Source organism: Nerophis ophidion, linkage group LG06, assembly GCF_033978795.1.
Source record: "Nerophis ophidion isolate RoL-2023_Sa linkage group LG06, RoL_Noph_v1.0, whole genome shotgun sequence".
Taxonomy (NCBI): domain Eukaryota; kingdom Metazoa; phylum Chordata; class Actinopteri; order Syngnathiformes; family Syngnathidae; genus Nerophis; species Nerophis ophidion.
This window is the reverse complement of record NC_084616.1, coordinates 38,701,516-38,718,519: the sequence shown is the minus strand read 5'-3', so window position 1 is coordinate 38,718,519 and position 17,004 is coordinate 38,701,516. Positions and strand designations below refer to the sequence as shown.

Here is a 17,004-nt window from a genome sequence, read left to right as displayed (position 1 = left end):
TTATACCCAATCCTGGCACCCACCTGTTCCCAATTAGCCTGCACACCTGTGGGATGTTCGAAATAGGTGTTTGATGAGTATTCCTCAACTAATCAGTATTTATTGCCACCATTCCCAACTTCTTTGTCACGTGTTGCTGGCGTCTAATTCTAAAGTTAATGATTATTTGCAAACAAAATTTTTTTTATCAGTTTGAACATCAAATGTTCAAATGTCTTTGTAGCATATTCAATTGAATATGAGTTGAAAATGATTTGCAAATCATTGTATCCCGTTTATATTTACATCTAACAAAATTTCCTAATTCAAATGGAAACGGGGTTCGTATGTATATATGTAAAAATATATATATATGTATGTATGTATGTATACATATATATATATATATATATATATATATATATATATATATATATATATATATATATATATATATATATATATATAAGAGCTGGGCAACGATTAAACATTTTAATCGAAGTTAATCGCACTATTTCTCCGATTAATTGCGATTAACTGCATTGTATACGCAAAGCCCAATAATGAATTCAAAAGTAGTGTGTAATGCACCTTTATTGGAATATTCTCCCACATGAACAAAAGCGCCAACACATTTGTTGTGCAAACACAATTTAAATCAGTCCTTGTTAAACAGTAGCAGTTAAATAGCATATTTTATGAAAATCAACTCAAAAAATGTAAATACAAACATTTAAGCTTATTGCCACTGCCAGGGTATTTAAGTTATCCTGTTTGTTATGGAAAATAAATATAATCTACATACAAATATAGTATATCCAAGATGGCGGCGCCCAGACGGGCTGCAACATCGCGGAGCTCCTGCTAAAGATGGAACATTTGGCAGAAATACCGGACAATTCTACAAACTTTATGGCTGGCTCACATCGTGGTCACTCCGTCACTTCTGGACGTGGACATATCGGGCCGTTTTGGACTGATAGACGCGTGCGTGCTAGACGTGCTAACTAGCATGGGAATAATTCGGCGGCTACATCCAGCGGCCTGTGAAGCAGGGGAGTATAGTAGCAGCGGGGGCCGTCTACGGAGCAAACGCCAGCGGTGTGATCGGAAAAGCGGATGCCGAGCGGGGCTAAAAACAAAGAAGGCTAATCCCCACAGAACACCACTTCCCTCCATCCTGAAGCCGGATTTAAATGGAAGATGCGAGACTACTAGTCTGGGTAAGGAGTCAGTTAAATTAGAACAAGTTTTTTCTGCTTTGAGTGTTTCAGAGTTGGACATGTGTTTTACTGAGGTGGCTAACTATGATGCGTGCAGTTTATCAAAGCAACAAACAAACAATCGGAAAATCCCCGTTACTGAGGTGGCTAACCATGATGCGTGCAGTTTATCAAAGCAACAATCAAACAATCGGAAAATTCCCGTCGTATCAATTCCTAGATATGGTCGTAATTATACTAAATGCACTTGGCATAATAAACACAACATTATTAATATTGCTACTATGGATAATTTGATCAAAAATTCCCTAAAACAGCCCACTACCTATAATATGGGTTTTTTAAACATAAGATCATTGTCTCCCAAAACGTTGTTAGTTAATGATATTATCAGAGACAACAATCTTAACGTCATCGGTCTCAGCGAAACCTGGCTTAAACCAAACGACTTTTTTGCGCTAAATGAGGCATGTCCTCCTAACTTTACACATGCGCATATTGCCCGTCCGCTTAAAAGGGGTGGGGGGGTCGCACTAATATACAACGAAAACTTTAACCTTAGTCCTGACATAAATAATAAATATAAATCGTTTGAGGTGCTTACTATGAGGTCTGTCACACCGCTGCCTCTACATCAGGCTGTTATCTACCGCCCCCCCCAGGGCCCTGTTCGGACTTTATCAATGAATTCTCAGAGTTCGTTGCTGATCTAGTGACACAAGCCGATAATATAATCATAATGGGGGACTTTAATATCCATATGAATACCCCATCGGACCCACCGTGCGTAGCGCTCCAGACTATAATTGATAGCTGTGGTCTCCCACAAATAATAAATGAACCCACGCATCGCAACGGTAATACGATAGACCTAGTGCTTGTCAGGGGTATCACCGTTTCCAAAGTTACGATACTCCCGTATACTAAAGTATTGTCCGATCATTACCTTATAAAATTCGAGGTTCAGACGCATGTTCGTCAAACTAATAATAATAATAACTGCTATAGCAGCCGCAACATTAATACCGCCACAACGACGACAATAATGGCACCATTCCCAAAATATGTGGGCTCTATTGATAACCTCACTAACAACTTTAACGACGCCCTGCGCGAAACCATTGATAACATAGCACCGCTAAAGTTAAAAAAGGCTCCAAAAAAAGCGCACCCCGTGGTTTACAGAAGAAACTAGAGCTCAGAAATTATTATGTAGAAAGCTGGAACGCAAATGGCGCACGACTAAACTTGAGGTGCACCATCAAGCATGGAGTGATAGTTTAATAACTTATAAACGCATGCTTACCTTAGCTAAAGCTAAATATTACTCAAATCTCATCCACCGTAATAAAAACGATCCTAAATTTTTGTTTAGTACGGTAGAATCGCTAACCCAACAAGGGACCCCTTCCAGTAGCTCCACCCACTCAGCTGATGACTTTATGCAATTCTTTAGTAAGAAAATTGAAGTCATTAGAATGGAGATTAAAGACAATGCGTCCCAGCTACAACGGGGTTCAATTAACACTGATACGATTGTATATACGGTGGATACTGCCCTCCAAAATAGTTTCTCTCGTTTTGAGGAAATAACATTAGAGGAATTGTTACAACGTGTAAATGGAATAAAACAAACAACATGTTTACTTGACCCTCTTCCTGGGAAACTGATCAAGGAGCTCTTTGTATTATTAGGTCCATCAGTGCTAAATATTATAAACTTATCACTGTTCCCCTAGCATTCAAAAAAGCGGTTTTTCATCCTCTTCTTAAAAGACCTAACCTCGATCCTGACCGGTGTCTCACCTTCCCTTTATTTCAAAAATCCTCGAAAAAATTGTTGCGGAGCAGTTAAATGAACACTTAGCGTCTAACAATCTATGTGAAACCTTTCAATCCGGTTTCAGGGCAAATCACTCCACGGAGACAGCCCTCGCAAAAATGACTAATGATCTATTGCTAACGATCGATTCTGATGCGTCATCTATGTTGCTGCTCCTCGATCTTAGCGCTGCTTTCGATTCTGTCGATCATAATATTTTATTAGAACGTATCAAAACACGAATTGGTATGTCAGACTTAGCCCTGTCTTGGTTTAACTCTTATCTTACTGATAGGATGCAGTGTGTCTCCCATAACAATGTGACCTCGGACTACGTTAAGGTAACGTGTGGGGTTCCCCAGGGTTCGGTCCTTGGCCCTGCACTCTTCAGCATCTACATGCTGCCGCTAGGTGACATCATACGCAAACACGGTATTAGCTTTCACTGTTATGCTGATGACACCCAACTCTACATGCCCCTAAAGCTGACCAACACGCCGGATTGTAGTCAGCTGGAGGCGTGTCTTAATGAAATTAAACAATGGATGTCCGCTAACTTTTTGCAACTCAACGCCAAAAAAACGGAAATGCTGATTATTGGTCCTGCTAGACACCGAACTCTATTCAATAATACAACTGTAACATTTGACAACCAAACAATTAAACAAGGCGACAGGGTAAAGAATCTGGGTATTATCTTCGACCCAACTCTCTCCTTTGAGGCACACATTAAAAGCGTTACTAAAACGGCCTTCTTTCATCTCCGTAATATCGCTAAAATTCGCTCCATTCTGTCCACTAAAGACGCTGAGATCATTATCCATGCGTTTGTTACGTCTCGCCTCGACTACTGTAAAGTATTATTTTCGGGTCTCCCTATGTCTAGCATTAAAAGATTACAGTTGGTACAAAATGCGGCTGCTAGACTTTTGACAAGAACAAGAAAGTTTGATCACATTACGCCTGTACTGGCTCACCTGCACTGGCTTCCTGTGCACTTAAGATGTGACTTTAAGGTTTTACTACTTACGTATAAAATACTACACGGTCTAGCGCCATCCTATCTTGCCAATTGTATTGTACCATATGTCCCGGCAAGAAATCTGCGTTCAAAGGACTCCGGCTTATTAGTGATTCCCAAAGCCCAAAAAAAGTCTGCGGGCTATAGAGCTTTTTCCGTTCGGGCTCCAGTACTCTGGAATGCCCTCCCGGTAACAGTTCGAGATGCCACCTCAGTAGAAGCATTTAAGTCTCACCTTAAAACTCATTTGTATACTCTAGCCTTTAAATAGACTCCCTTTTTAGACCAGTTGATCTGCCGTTTCTTTTCTTTTTCTTCTATGTCCCACTCTCCCTTGTGGAGGGGGTCCGGTCCGATCCGGTGGCCATGTACTGCTTGCCTGTGTATCGGCTGGGGACATCTCTGCGCTGCTGATCCGCCTCCGCTTGGGATGGTTTCCTGCTGGCTCCGCTGTGAACGGGACTCTTGCTGCTGTGTTGGATCCGCTTTGGACTGGACTCTCGCGACTGTGTTGGATCCATTATGGATTGAACTTTCACAGTATCATGTTAGACCCGCTCGAAATCCATTGCTTTCCTCCTCTCCAAGGTTCTCATAGTCATCATTGTCACCGACGTCCCACTGGGTCATTATTGTCACCGATGTCCCACTGGGTGTGAGTTTTCCTTGCCCTTATGTGGGCCTACCGAGGATGTCGTAGTGGTCTGTGCAGCCCTTTGAGACACTAGTGATTTAGGGCTATATAAGTAAACATTGATTGATTGATTGAAATCTCTGAGCCACAATCATAACATCTGAACAGGCAATTTCTGAGGTAACAGCAGAAACATTTTTTTTATCAGGGTCTTATGTTTAAAAAACCTATATTATAGGTAGTGGGCTGTTTTAGGGAATTTTTGATCAAATTATCCGTAGTAGCAATATTAATAATGTTGTGTTTATTCTGCGTAGTGCACTTAAAATAATTATGACCATATCTAGGAATTGATATGATGGGAATTTTCCGATCGTTTGCTTGGTGCTTTGATAAACTGAACGCATATACATGGTACTATTTGTGATGTTATGAGCCAGGGAAAAAAAGAACTACCCTACCCAGCATGCAACAGGAGTGACGAGCATGCGCGGTAGCCCGGTATAGGTTGTGTTGCCATGATGGCATCTTGTATGTTGTGATATGCACGCTCTGAAAGTAAACGTTAAGAACTCAGCCAACACTCCTCGTCTGCATTATTCATAGACAGACAACACAAATACTCCGCTGCTTCACAAGCCGCTGGATGTAGCCGGCAAAGTATTCCCATGCTAGCTAGCCGGTCTAGCAAGAACGCGTCATTCAGTCAAAAACGGCCCGATCTATCCACATTCAGAATTGTCTGGCGGTTGTAAGTGATCCCGGAGTGACCACGCTGTAAGCCAGTCATGAAATTTGCAAAATTGTCCGGTATTTTTGCCAAATGTTCCATCTTTACCAAGAGCCCCTCGACGCCGAAGTACATCCGGGAGATGCCATCTTGTTAAGAAAAGGCGTTAACAAAATAAAAACATGTAAACAACATACGCAAATGTGCGATAAAATAATTGTCGGCGTTAATAGATTGATGAGTTAACGTGTAATTAACGCATTAATTTGCCCACCCCTAATATATATATATATATATATATATATATATATACACAGTATATACAAATATACATATACGATGTCTGAATAAGACATTGCACCTTATCAACAAACACCCAAAAAGATTATGTGACAACTTTAATACGTCTGTGAAACATGCAATCATTCATTTTAGTAAATAAGTTAATGACATTTCCAGAAGAGACAGGTTAATGGAATGTAATTTTGTATGGTAAGGTATGTATGCATGTACAGTTGTGATCAAAATTATTGAACCCCAACACAATTTTGGTGTTTTAGCAATTTGGACATTTATTCCGTATTTTGTTTATAGTCATATCAAATAAAGATGTGTCAGATAGACAAATGCAACTTAATTTGTAACACTGTATTTTACAAAATACCAATAAAGGACATTTTTCTTAATATCTAATTGACAAAATTATTCAACCCCCAAGTTACATGCATCTTTAGTACTTAGTAGAACACCCTTTGGCAGTAATGACATCCTTCAAACGTGATACATAACCGGACACAAGCTTCTTGCAACCATCTACAGGTATTTCAGCCCATTCCTCTATGGCAAATACCTCCAGTTCATTCATATTCTTGGGCTTGCGTGCTGCAACTGGCTTCTTCAAGTCCCACCACAGGTTTTCTATAGGATTTAGGTCTGGCGACTGTGAAAGCCACTCCAGAGTCTTCCCGCCCTTCTTCTGCAACCACTCTGATGTTGATTTGGGGGTATGCTTGGGATCGTTGTCCTGTTGGAAGGTCCAACGTCTCCCAAGCCTCAGCTTCGTCACTGACTTCATGACATTTGCAGCTAATATATTCTGGTAGGAAATAGAATTCATAATGCCTTGAATGCGCTGGAGATTCCCTGTACCTGAGGCAGAGAAACAGCCCCAGAGCATGATTGATCCCCCACCATGCTTAACAGTAGGGAAGGTGTTCTTCTCTTTGTAAGCTTCATTTTTTCTCCTCCAGACATAACGTTGATTCATAGGCCCAAAGAGTTCCAGTTTTGTCTCATCACTCCATAGAACAGTTTCCCAAAACCTTTGGGGTTTGTCCAGATGATTTTTGGCATACGAGAGTCTATTTTACTTGTGCCTGGTAGTCAGAAGTGGGGTGCGCCTGGGAGTTCTGGCATGGAGGCCTTCATCTCGTAGTGCGCGCCTTATTTTCTGGGCCGAAACCTGCGTTGCCCCCTCTGCAATGTCCTGTTATAGTTTCTCAGCTGTTACCCGAGGGTTTTTCACCACTGTAAGCTTCAAATACCGGACAGCAGTTGCACTCAGCATCCTCTTTCTACCACGCCCAGGTAGTGTTTCTACTGTGCCTTTAGCTTTAAACTTGCGAATTATGCTCCCAACTGTGTCTCTTGGAATGTGTAATGTCTTTGCTATTTTCTTATATCCATATCCTTTCTCATGAAGAGAAATTACCTCCTCTCTTGACTTCTTTGACCACTCCCTGGACTTAACCATGTTGCAAATACACCTTTGCTTTGACCATCTACAAGAAGCTGAGCGTCACAGTGTTTTTCAATCAGTTTAATTGTTGCTCGTTATGGTTCTAATCACATCAATCATATCAATTCCTAGATATGGTCGTAATTATTTTAAGTACACTGCGCATAATAAACGCAACATTATTAATATTGCTACTACGGATAATTTTATCAAGAACTCCTTAAAACAGCCCACTACTTATAATATGGGCTTTCTAAACATCAGATCTTTGTCTCCCAAAACGTTATTAGTCAATGAGGTCATTAGAGACAACAACCTTAACGTCATCGGTCTTAGCGAAACCTGGCTTAAACCAGACGACTTTTTTGCGATAAATGAGGCATCCCCTCCTAACTATACGAATGCGCATATTGCCCGTCACCTTAAAAGGGGAGGGGGTTTCGCACTAATATACAACGAAAACTTTAACTTTAGTCCTAACTTAAATAATAAATATAAATCGTTTGAGGTGCTTTCTATGAAGTCTGCCACACCTCTGCCTCTGTGCCTGGCCGTTATCTACCGCCCCCCAGCGCCCCACTCGGACTTTATTAGTGAATTCTCAGAGTTTGTTGCTGATCTAGTGACGCACGCCGATAATATAATTATAATGGAAGACTTTAATATCCATATGAATACCCCATTGGACCCACCGTGCGTGGCGCTCCAGACTATAATTGATAGCTGTGGTCTTACACAAATAATAAATGAACCGACGCATCGCAGCGGTAATACGATAGACCTAGTGCTTGTCAGAGGTATCACCGTTTCCAAAGTTATGATACTCCCGTGTACTAAAGTAATGTCCGATCATTACCTTATAAAATTCGAAGTTCAGACTCATGTTCGGCAAGCTAATAATAATAATAACTGCTATAGCAGCCGCAACATTAATGCTGCCACAACGACAACTCTTGCGGACCTACTGCCATCGGTAATGGCACCGTTCCCAAAGTATGTGGGCTCTATTGATAACCTCACTAACAACTTTAACAACGCCCTGCGCGAAACCATTGATAGTATAGCACCGCTGAAGTTAAAAAAGGCTCCAAAAAGGCGTACGCCATGGTTTACTGAAGAAACTAGAGCTCAGAAATTATTATGTAGAAAGCTGGAACGCAAATGGCGCACGACTAAACTTGAGGTGCCCCATCAAGCATGGAGTGATGGTTTAATAACTTATAAATGCTTACCTTAGCTAAAGCTAAATATTACTCAAATCTCATCCGCATTAATAAAAACGATCCCACATTTTTGTTTAGTACAGTAGCATCGCTAACCCAACAAGGGACTCCTTCCAGTAGCTCCACCCATTCGGCAGATGACTTTATGAAGTTCTTTAATAAGAAAATTGAACTTATTAGAAAGGAGATTAAAGACAATGCGTCCCAGCTACAACTGGGTTATAGTAACACAGATACGACTGTATATACGGCGGATACTGCAAATATCCAAAATAGTTTCTCTCGTTTTGATGAAATAACATTAGAAGGATTGTTACAACGTGTAAATGGAATAAAACAAACAACATGTTTACTTGACCCTCTTCCTGGGAAACTTATCAAGGAGCTTTTTGTATTATTAGGTCCATCAGTGCTAAATATTATAAACTTATCACTTTCCTCGGGCACTGTTCCCCTAGCATTCAAAAAAGCGGTTATTCATCCTCTCCTTAAAAGACCTAACCTCGATCCTGACCTCATGGTAAACTATCGACCGGTGTCTCACCTACCCTTTATTTCGAAAATCCTCGAAAAAATTGTTGCAGAGCAGCTAAATGAACACTTAGCGTTTAACAATCTATGTGAAACCTTTCAATCCGGTTTCAGGGCAAATCACTCGACTGAGACAGCCCTCGCAAAATTGACTAATGATCTATTGCTAACGATGGACTCTGATGCGTCATCTATGTTGCTGCTCCTCGATCTTAGCGCTGCTTTCGATACCGTCGATCATAATATTTTATTAGAGCGTATCAAAACACAAATTGGTATGTCAGACTCAGCCCTGTCATGGTTTAACTCTTATCTTACTGATAGGATGCAGTGCGTCTCCCATAACAGTGTGACCTCGGACTATGTTAAGGTAACGTGTGGAGTTCCCCAGGGTTCGGTCCTTGGCCCTGTACTCTTCAGCATCTACATGCTGCCGCTGGGTGACGTCATACGCAAATACGGTATTAGCTTTCACTGTTATGCTGATGACACCCAACTCTACATGCCCCTAAAGTTGACCAACACGCCGGACTGTAGTCAGTTGGAAGCGTGTCTTAATGAAATTAAACAATGGATGTCCGCTAACTTTTTGCAACTTAATGCCAAAAAAACGGAAATGCTGATTATCGGTCCTACTAGACACCGACCTCTATTTAATAATACAACTTTAACATTTGACAACCAAATAATAAAACAAGGTGACTTTGTAAAAAATCTGGGTATTATCTTCGACCCAACTCTCTCCTTTGAGTCACACATTAAAAGCGTTACTAAAACAGCCTTCTTTCATCTCCGTAATATCGCTAAAATTCGCTCCATTTTGTCCACTAAAGACGCCGAGATCATTATCCATGCGTTTGTTACGTCTCGTCTCGATTACTGTAACGTATTATTTTCGGGTCTCCCCATGTCTAGCATTAAAAGATTACAGTTGGTACAAAATGCGGCTGCTAGACTTTTGACAAGAACAAGAAAGTTTGATTATATTACGCCTGTACTGGCTCACCTGCACTGGCTTCCTGTGCACTTAAGATGTGACTTTAAGGTTTTACTACTTACGTATAAAATACTACACGGTCTAGCTCCAGCCTGTCTTGCCGATTGTATTGTACCATATGTCCCGGCAAGAAATCTGCGTTCAAAAGACTCCGGCTTATTAGTGATTCCCAGAGCCCAAAAAAAGTCTGCGGGCTATAGAGCGTTTTCCGTTCAGGCTCCAGTACTCTGGAATGCCCTCCCGGTAACAGTTCGAGATGCTACCTCAGTAGAAGCATTTAAGTCTCACCTTAAAACTCATCTGTATACTCTAGCCTTTAAATAGACCTCATTTTTAGACCAGTTGATCTGCCGCTTCTTTTCTTTCTCCTATGTCCCCCCCTCCCTTGTGGAGGGGGTCCGGTCCGATGACCATGGATGAAGTACTGGCTGTCCAGAGTCGAGACCCAGGATGGACCGCTCGTCGGGACCCAGGATGGACCGCTCGCCTGTATCGGTTGGGGACATCTCTACGCTGCTGATCCGCCTCCGCTTGAGATGGTGTCCTGTGGACGGGACTCTCGCTGCTGTCTTGGATCCGCTTGAACTGAACTCTCGCGGCTGTGTTGGAGCCACTATGGATTGAACTTTCACAGTATCATGTTAGACCCGCTCGACATCCATTGCTTTCGGTCCCCTAGAGGGGGGGGGGGGTTGCCCACATCTGAGGTCCTCTCCAAGGTTTCTCATAGTCAGCATTGTCACTGGCGTCCCACTGGATGTGAATTCTCCCTGCCCACTGAGTGTGAGTTTTCCTTGCCCTTTTGTGGGTTCTTCCGAGGATGTTGTAGTCGTAATGATTTGTGCAGTCCTTTGAGACATTTGTGATTTGGGGCTATATAAATAAACATTGATTGATTGATTGATCTACAGGTGTTTTCAACACCCGATTGAAAAGACCTTATTCAAATTCTGTTCTTAAGAGTTATGATCTTAAAGGGTTTGAATAATTTTGTCAATGAGATATTAAGAGAAATGACACTGTTTGGTACGTCACAAAATATAATGTTGTAATTCAAGTTGCATTTGTCTATTTAATGCATCTTTATTTGATATGACTATAAACAAAATACCAAAATTGTGTGGGGGTTGAATAATTTTGATCACAACTGTTTGTGAGGGAGAAGTGATGGAACTCTGGTTCAACTTCCAATACAGGTTGTGGCGGCATTGCACCTTTTAACACTGAGTGCGCCGCCATAAAACAAAAAGAAGAAGACTAACTTACGGGGCATCCCCACTGAGACAATATTATTTACTTTACATTCATGTTATCACCTGTGGTGTCTTGCTATGTTTTCAAACAAGCAAATTACTTTTACTACTTGTTATGGGTATTTTAGAAGCAGTCGTGCAGTGCATCCACATTGACACCTAATTTTTTCTTTTATTTACTGCTGAAGATGCATGGGAGAGAGGCTGAACTACTGCGCTGAAGACGCAAAATACATACTTTAAAATATGAACGTCATTAAAAAAAATATTAAATGACACCAAAAGGCATCAATTGAATTTGTTTTAATCAGCCTCTGAAGTCAACCAGCACCTACATAATCTTATAAAAGGATTTTCCTTACTAGACGATTATTTCAGACCGTCCGAATATGTTGAAACATACACGTAGGACGGAGGATTCTCAGTTCATCATGTGTCTTTGCAGCGTGAGCGCTCCTGTCTCACAGCCGTGTGTGTGTGTGCTCTGTTCAAATGTGCTAAATAAAACGCAAAATAGTGCTAAGTGTTGATAAATCATATTTAATGTGTTTTATAATATATTTGCATTTTCTTCTTCCAGTATTGTGGCTGTTTTGGTGATCAGCATATATTTTGCATATTAATAAAGACAAAGACACAAAATTGATTGCACACCTTATTCTGCTGACTTAACAGACGCAATCCACTTTGCACACGCTTAGTAGGTCATTGTTGCATGTGCTATGAAGTTAGCATGTGATTTAGTACACAACCCTTCAGTAAATCAGGCCCTAAGTCTTTTTAGTGTGTCTGAATTTAGTGCAGTGTCCTTTCTTCAGGGTTGTCCTTTTAAAAAATATTGAAAAAAACGTGCAAATATTGTGAAGTGCAGTACCTATTGAAATATGCAGACAGAAAATATTGCATTTGAGACACTGCCTATATCGGTGAGCACTGTTGTCTTTTTTTTTTTTTTTTTGTCATTTAATGTCATTTAATATTTCCAAAATGTGTTTCTAGGAGAAAATCTCTCCCACTATCATAGCCAGAATGTATGAAGAGGAATTTAAGAAGGATATGATCTCTTTGAAGGTGCGTGTCAAGCAAATTCATAAAACTTTCCCAAAAAATATTTCTCCCTTTAAACATGGTTCTAAATGTATTTTGTTGTTTTGGAGGTGATTCCTCCTGCAGCGTATTTAAGAGTCACTGAGAATGTACCGCAAATTGTTGCGTTCATCCAGAGGATTATCGAGCACGGAAAAGCTTATGCCACAAAAGAAGGTGAATATTAAGAATGTCCTCCTAACTGCTGCTTTTGCATAATTTGGTGTCCCACTCGTAAACATTGGTTGTCTGACTGACTGTAGGCGACGTGTACTTTGATATCCAGTCCATTGGGCGACGCTACGGCAAGTTTGGAGGAGCACTGGATTCTCAGGAAGGGGTTGGTAAGTGGAGGGAAGTTTTTTCAAATTACCTATTTTTAAAGGCTTGTTAGAAAAGATATGCAGTGGTACCATGGTCATCCATTTCAAAAGGTCAGACGAAAACCGTATTGTACAAAAACTGAAGCAAATATTTTCATATGAAATGTTGTAAATCCAAGGAATCTTTCCCAAACACCCAAAAATCAATTTTTTTTAGAATATAATTGATGCACAAAATAATGCAAAGCAAATATTAATAACGAGGTAAATTAATAAACATTTAACATTAGTTTAATCTTTATTAAAGAATTGAGGACGGTGGGAGAGGAGACCCACACAGATGCAATCTTTTTACTTTCTTACGTTTTTTTAAATTTAATGGTGATTTAACATAGTGATGGCACTCACAATTAATTATTCGGCTCCATATGGACTTATTTTACTATTTTACTCTATAAAATAGTAGAGGATTTATAGATTCTGCGGGCAAAGGGACGAGTTTGTTACGTGTAATATTTGGCCGTACAATAACTAATACAGTATATGAAAACCAAGGGGAGAATTTTGGGGGAAAAAAGATTTTCGTCAAAAACGGCAACACACGAAAAGTGGGTTGGACCAAAGCAAAGATACTACTGTGCGCCACTGGAATAAAGCTTAATAACATCTATTAGAACGGCGTAACGCAATGTCTCAAATAACTAACCTCTAACCATACTGTGTACTTGGCATGGATTCTTACAGTATAGGGCTGTCCCAAATCAATTACTATTGCACACTTTATCAGAATCTGAATTACATGTGTTGACCAAGCATGTTTAACACACAAGGAAATTTGACTTGGTAGACCGGGCTCTCTTTGTTCAATGCAAGAAGCAAAGAAAATGGAAGTGACAACTGCAATATTTACCCGCTTCACTACTTTCCATCACAATGGGTGTCTCCTCAGCCAGCATTATTTCAAGTTAGTCACTCCCCTGCCAGTATGTAGCTAACTTTTAAGGGTGGTATGTGTCCAACACTGCGCTCTCACCATTTTGTTGTGTTCTCAATGTACACGCAAAACGCAAAGTTAAATTACAAAAGTTCACAAAATCAGACAGAGCCTAAGTTTAGTAAATGACCAGCTCATAGCCTACGCATCCTTATATTGTAATTGTGTAGAAGGGAAACTGTTTTTGGACTTAAACCTATCATTATGTAAGACAAGACCATGTATGTTTTTCTTTTTTATGCATTCCAAAGAGTAAATAAATGTGATCAAAAATCCGCTTAAAATTGAGCCTATGGGAGTTGCTCCATTCTGCCTACAAAGCCCTTAAAAACATCAAAACACCTACATCAAGGTTTTATATACATGCTGTAGCTATCTATGTAATGTAGTAACAAGCACAGCTATGATAAGATGTAATATTTATTTCGCCCATTTTAAGCATACGCAGCGCATTAATTTAAAAAACGTATCACGAGTTTTGCTTTTTTCTTCAACATCACTGATTACTACTCACAGCACAACAAACATAATTGAACAACACTTAATGTGCTATGTCTGCTGTCATTAGGATGCTGACTGATAGATAAAGGGGGTGGAACAAAGCATCTTTTTGTGTCCGTCTTACCATTTCCCATTTTACTTCGTTTACTAAGTGTACCAACTCATCTGATTATGTCCTCATCCTTCTACTATCAAGGTGAGAAGCATTGTTTATGATCTAGAATAAACTTTCAGCCAGCACTGAGGCGAGGAAGCAGCTCATCAGCCGGTGATGTCAACATAGGCACACGATCTAGCGATCACGGCGCTGCTCCAAAAAGTTTGTCTGTGTTAGCCCTTATAATATCAATATCACTAAAACTTGGTTAATATTCTAGTTACGAAATGTAAATGGAGTATTGTTGGCGGTTTTTTGGTGATGTTTTTTTTTATATAGGAATAGAGGACCTCCCTTTCTATTAACGTTTTTGAGTTAGAATGCATTAAAAATATATATATGTATATCCGTCATCATGTTCCCCTTTAACTTGCATTTAACATTTAGTGTGTTTTTTTTTCTATTGAATATTTGCTTACTGTATCTGCTACAAATTACCAACAGCAATGTCTGAGGTAGACTCGCTGCGGTAGTATGCAGTGTGCAAAACACTCATGCTCCAGATGTTTTGATTCAGCTCTTGTGCTGGTTCTGATGTGATTGTGCATACCGGTAGTTATCATGCACTTTCATATTAACTCAATAATGTGATATTAGGTATACATCACTTGCATGGTTTTCCAGGCAGCTCCAGTAAAAAAGATGTGCGGGATTTTGCTTTGTGGAAGCGAGCCAAACCACACGAACCGTACTGGGAATCTCCATGGGGCCCAGGAAGACCAGGGTGGCATATTGAATGTTCTACCGTAGCAAGGTTTGCACTCCCTGTTTGTTCAGTGCTGTGTTTTGTTACCTCTGACCCCTCCTGTTGCCTCTGGGGTGATTTCAGCTCAGTGTTTGGGAGTCAGCTGGATATCCACTCAGGAGGTGTGGACCTGGCTTTTCCTCACCATGAAAATGAGGTGGCGCAGAGCGAAGCCTATCATCAGTGTGACCAGTGGTCCAATTACTTTTTGCACTCAGGTAAATCATGCAGCACACCGCAGCCAGCCTGTGGTTTAGGATCCATGCTTTTCCTTAGTGTTTGTGTTTTTTGTGACACAGTTTATTTCCATTGTAAAACAAATCTGATCTCCATTCATACATTTAACTCTGTTTAGGACATTTACATCTCAAAGGCGATGCAACGAAAATGTCAAAATCTCTGAAGAATTACATCACAATCAAGGTAACTTGTATTATGATGTCATGTCAAAATTCCAAAGAAAGAATGGATTGTGTACTGTAGAAATGGTTAGTACTGTGCTTCACAACTAGGGTTGTCAACCCTGTATTGAAAAATATAATAATTTTGTATTTAGAAACCAAAGTATGCATCCGGTATTGAGCCTAAAAGACACACCCTTCGTCCCGTTTTAGAGTGAGGATCAAATATAGTTTGTCAAATGTCAATGGAATGAATTAATGACTGGGCAAAGTGGGTGGCTAATGTGAAATTTTACAGCAAATTTATTGCCAGCTCTTTTCTTTTCTGCTTTGTCACCAGTAATAAAATGAAATAGCTGACATCACCAATTATTTGTTAATGCCTAGTGGTGTGATGATACTCGCTTCAGCCCCTTTGTAGCCATGGTTGCATCATTAAGTGAGGCCGGTGTAAATATTCAGCTAAATGTCTATGCGATTGTCTGGCTGTGGTGACCCTTAACGGGAAAAAGACTATTTATTCTGGGGCTTGTATTTTTTAACTAAAAATAAATTATTGGACAATTTGTTTACTACCTATTTATATTACTCCAAAATGTTGTATTACTCAAGTATAGAAATGTTCACACGAAAAAATTCAATAAGCACACAAATATATTCATCAAGCCCGTGAAGACCATTAAGCTCTCAACAAGGTGACTCAGATTTATTTTTTAGGAGTTGGCATCCTTAATCACAACTTGGTTCATTCCTTTTGCAACATTTTTGGCTCAGCATTCACACAATTCACCATCTCACAATTTGCATGCAGTGGAGGAACAATACTTATTTGATTTCCTGCAGATCTTGAAAATTGACCCCCTTAAAAAGTGTTGGCCCTGCGATGAGGTAGCGACTTGTTCTGGGTGTAACCCCGCCTGCCGCCCAAGTGCAGCTGGAATAGGCTCCAGCACCCCCGCGACTCTGAGGGACAAGCAATCCATCCATCTATCCATAAAAATGGATGGAATATCCCCAAAGCAGAAGGTTTACCCTTCATGTTTGACAGTAGAAATTAGAGATAGGAATATTTGGGCACCTCATTATTTATGATTTAGGAGTTACAATTCAATTAAAAATCAATCATTGATGCATCTTTAATTTCTGTATATTGATGCAGTTTTATATTTATTTTTATTTCACTAAAAAGTGTTTATCACTTGCAACATTCAAAAAACAGTGCAGTTGTAATAAGAAACAGGTAAATTGATTCCCACAATTCTTAAATTAATGAAAATGTTTGCAAAACTGGAAACGTGCCCTAAAATAAAGGAGCAGGTCGGATCTCTCTGTGAGGTGGCTTGCTGCAGTCAGGGCAAATTTTAGAACCGTCTGCATTACGTTATTTACAATAAATAAATTGATTACTGAGGTTTACTAATCGTTTTTATAATCGTCTATGTCCAAATTGCGATGGATCTAAAAATCTATTATTTTCCCCACCTGTAATAGAATTGCTGACATTGGATTCTTTGGTGTTGCCTGACTGCATCACTCTCTCCCATTGTGTGAGTCATTCAGGTGTTGTTAAACCTCAAATGTACATGTCTTTTTGAGCAGGGGTCTTGCCGGCACTGCAGGATCTCAATCCTTCACTGCAAAGTGTG

The 17,004-nt window shown here is 40.0% G+C and overlaps 1 protein-coding gene across 1 annotated transcript in view; it reads left to right on the top strand.

The window, feature by feature from the left end:
• cars2 (cysteinyl-tRNA synthetase 2, mitochondrial) overlaps positions 1 to 17,004 on the top strand; it is a 24,903-nt gene that overhangs the window by 5,553 nt on the left and 2,346 nt on the right. The window contains exons 4-9 of the mRNA XM_061903680.1: positions 12,151 to 12,222; positions 12,309 to 12,414; positions 12,501 to 12,581; positions 14,837 to 14,966; positions 15,042 to 15,175; positions 15,313 to 15,380. Coding sequence (XP_061759664.1) covers positions 12,151 to 12,222; positions 12,309 to 12,414; positions 12,501 to 12,581; positions 14,837 to 14,966; positions 15,042 to 15,175; positions 15,313 to 15,380 — 591 coding nt within the window. The remainder of the gene's footprint in view (positions 1 to 12,150; positions 12,223 to 12,308; positions 12,415 to 12,500; positions 12,582 to 14,836; positions 14,967 to 15,041; positions 15,176 to 15,312; positions 15,381 to 17,004) is intronic.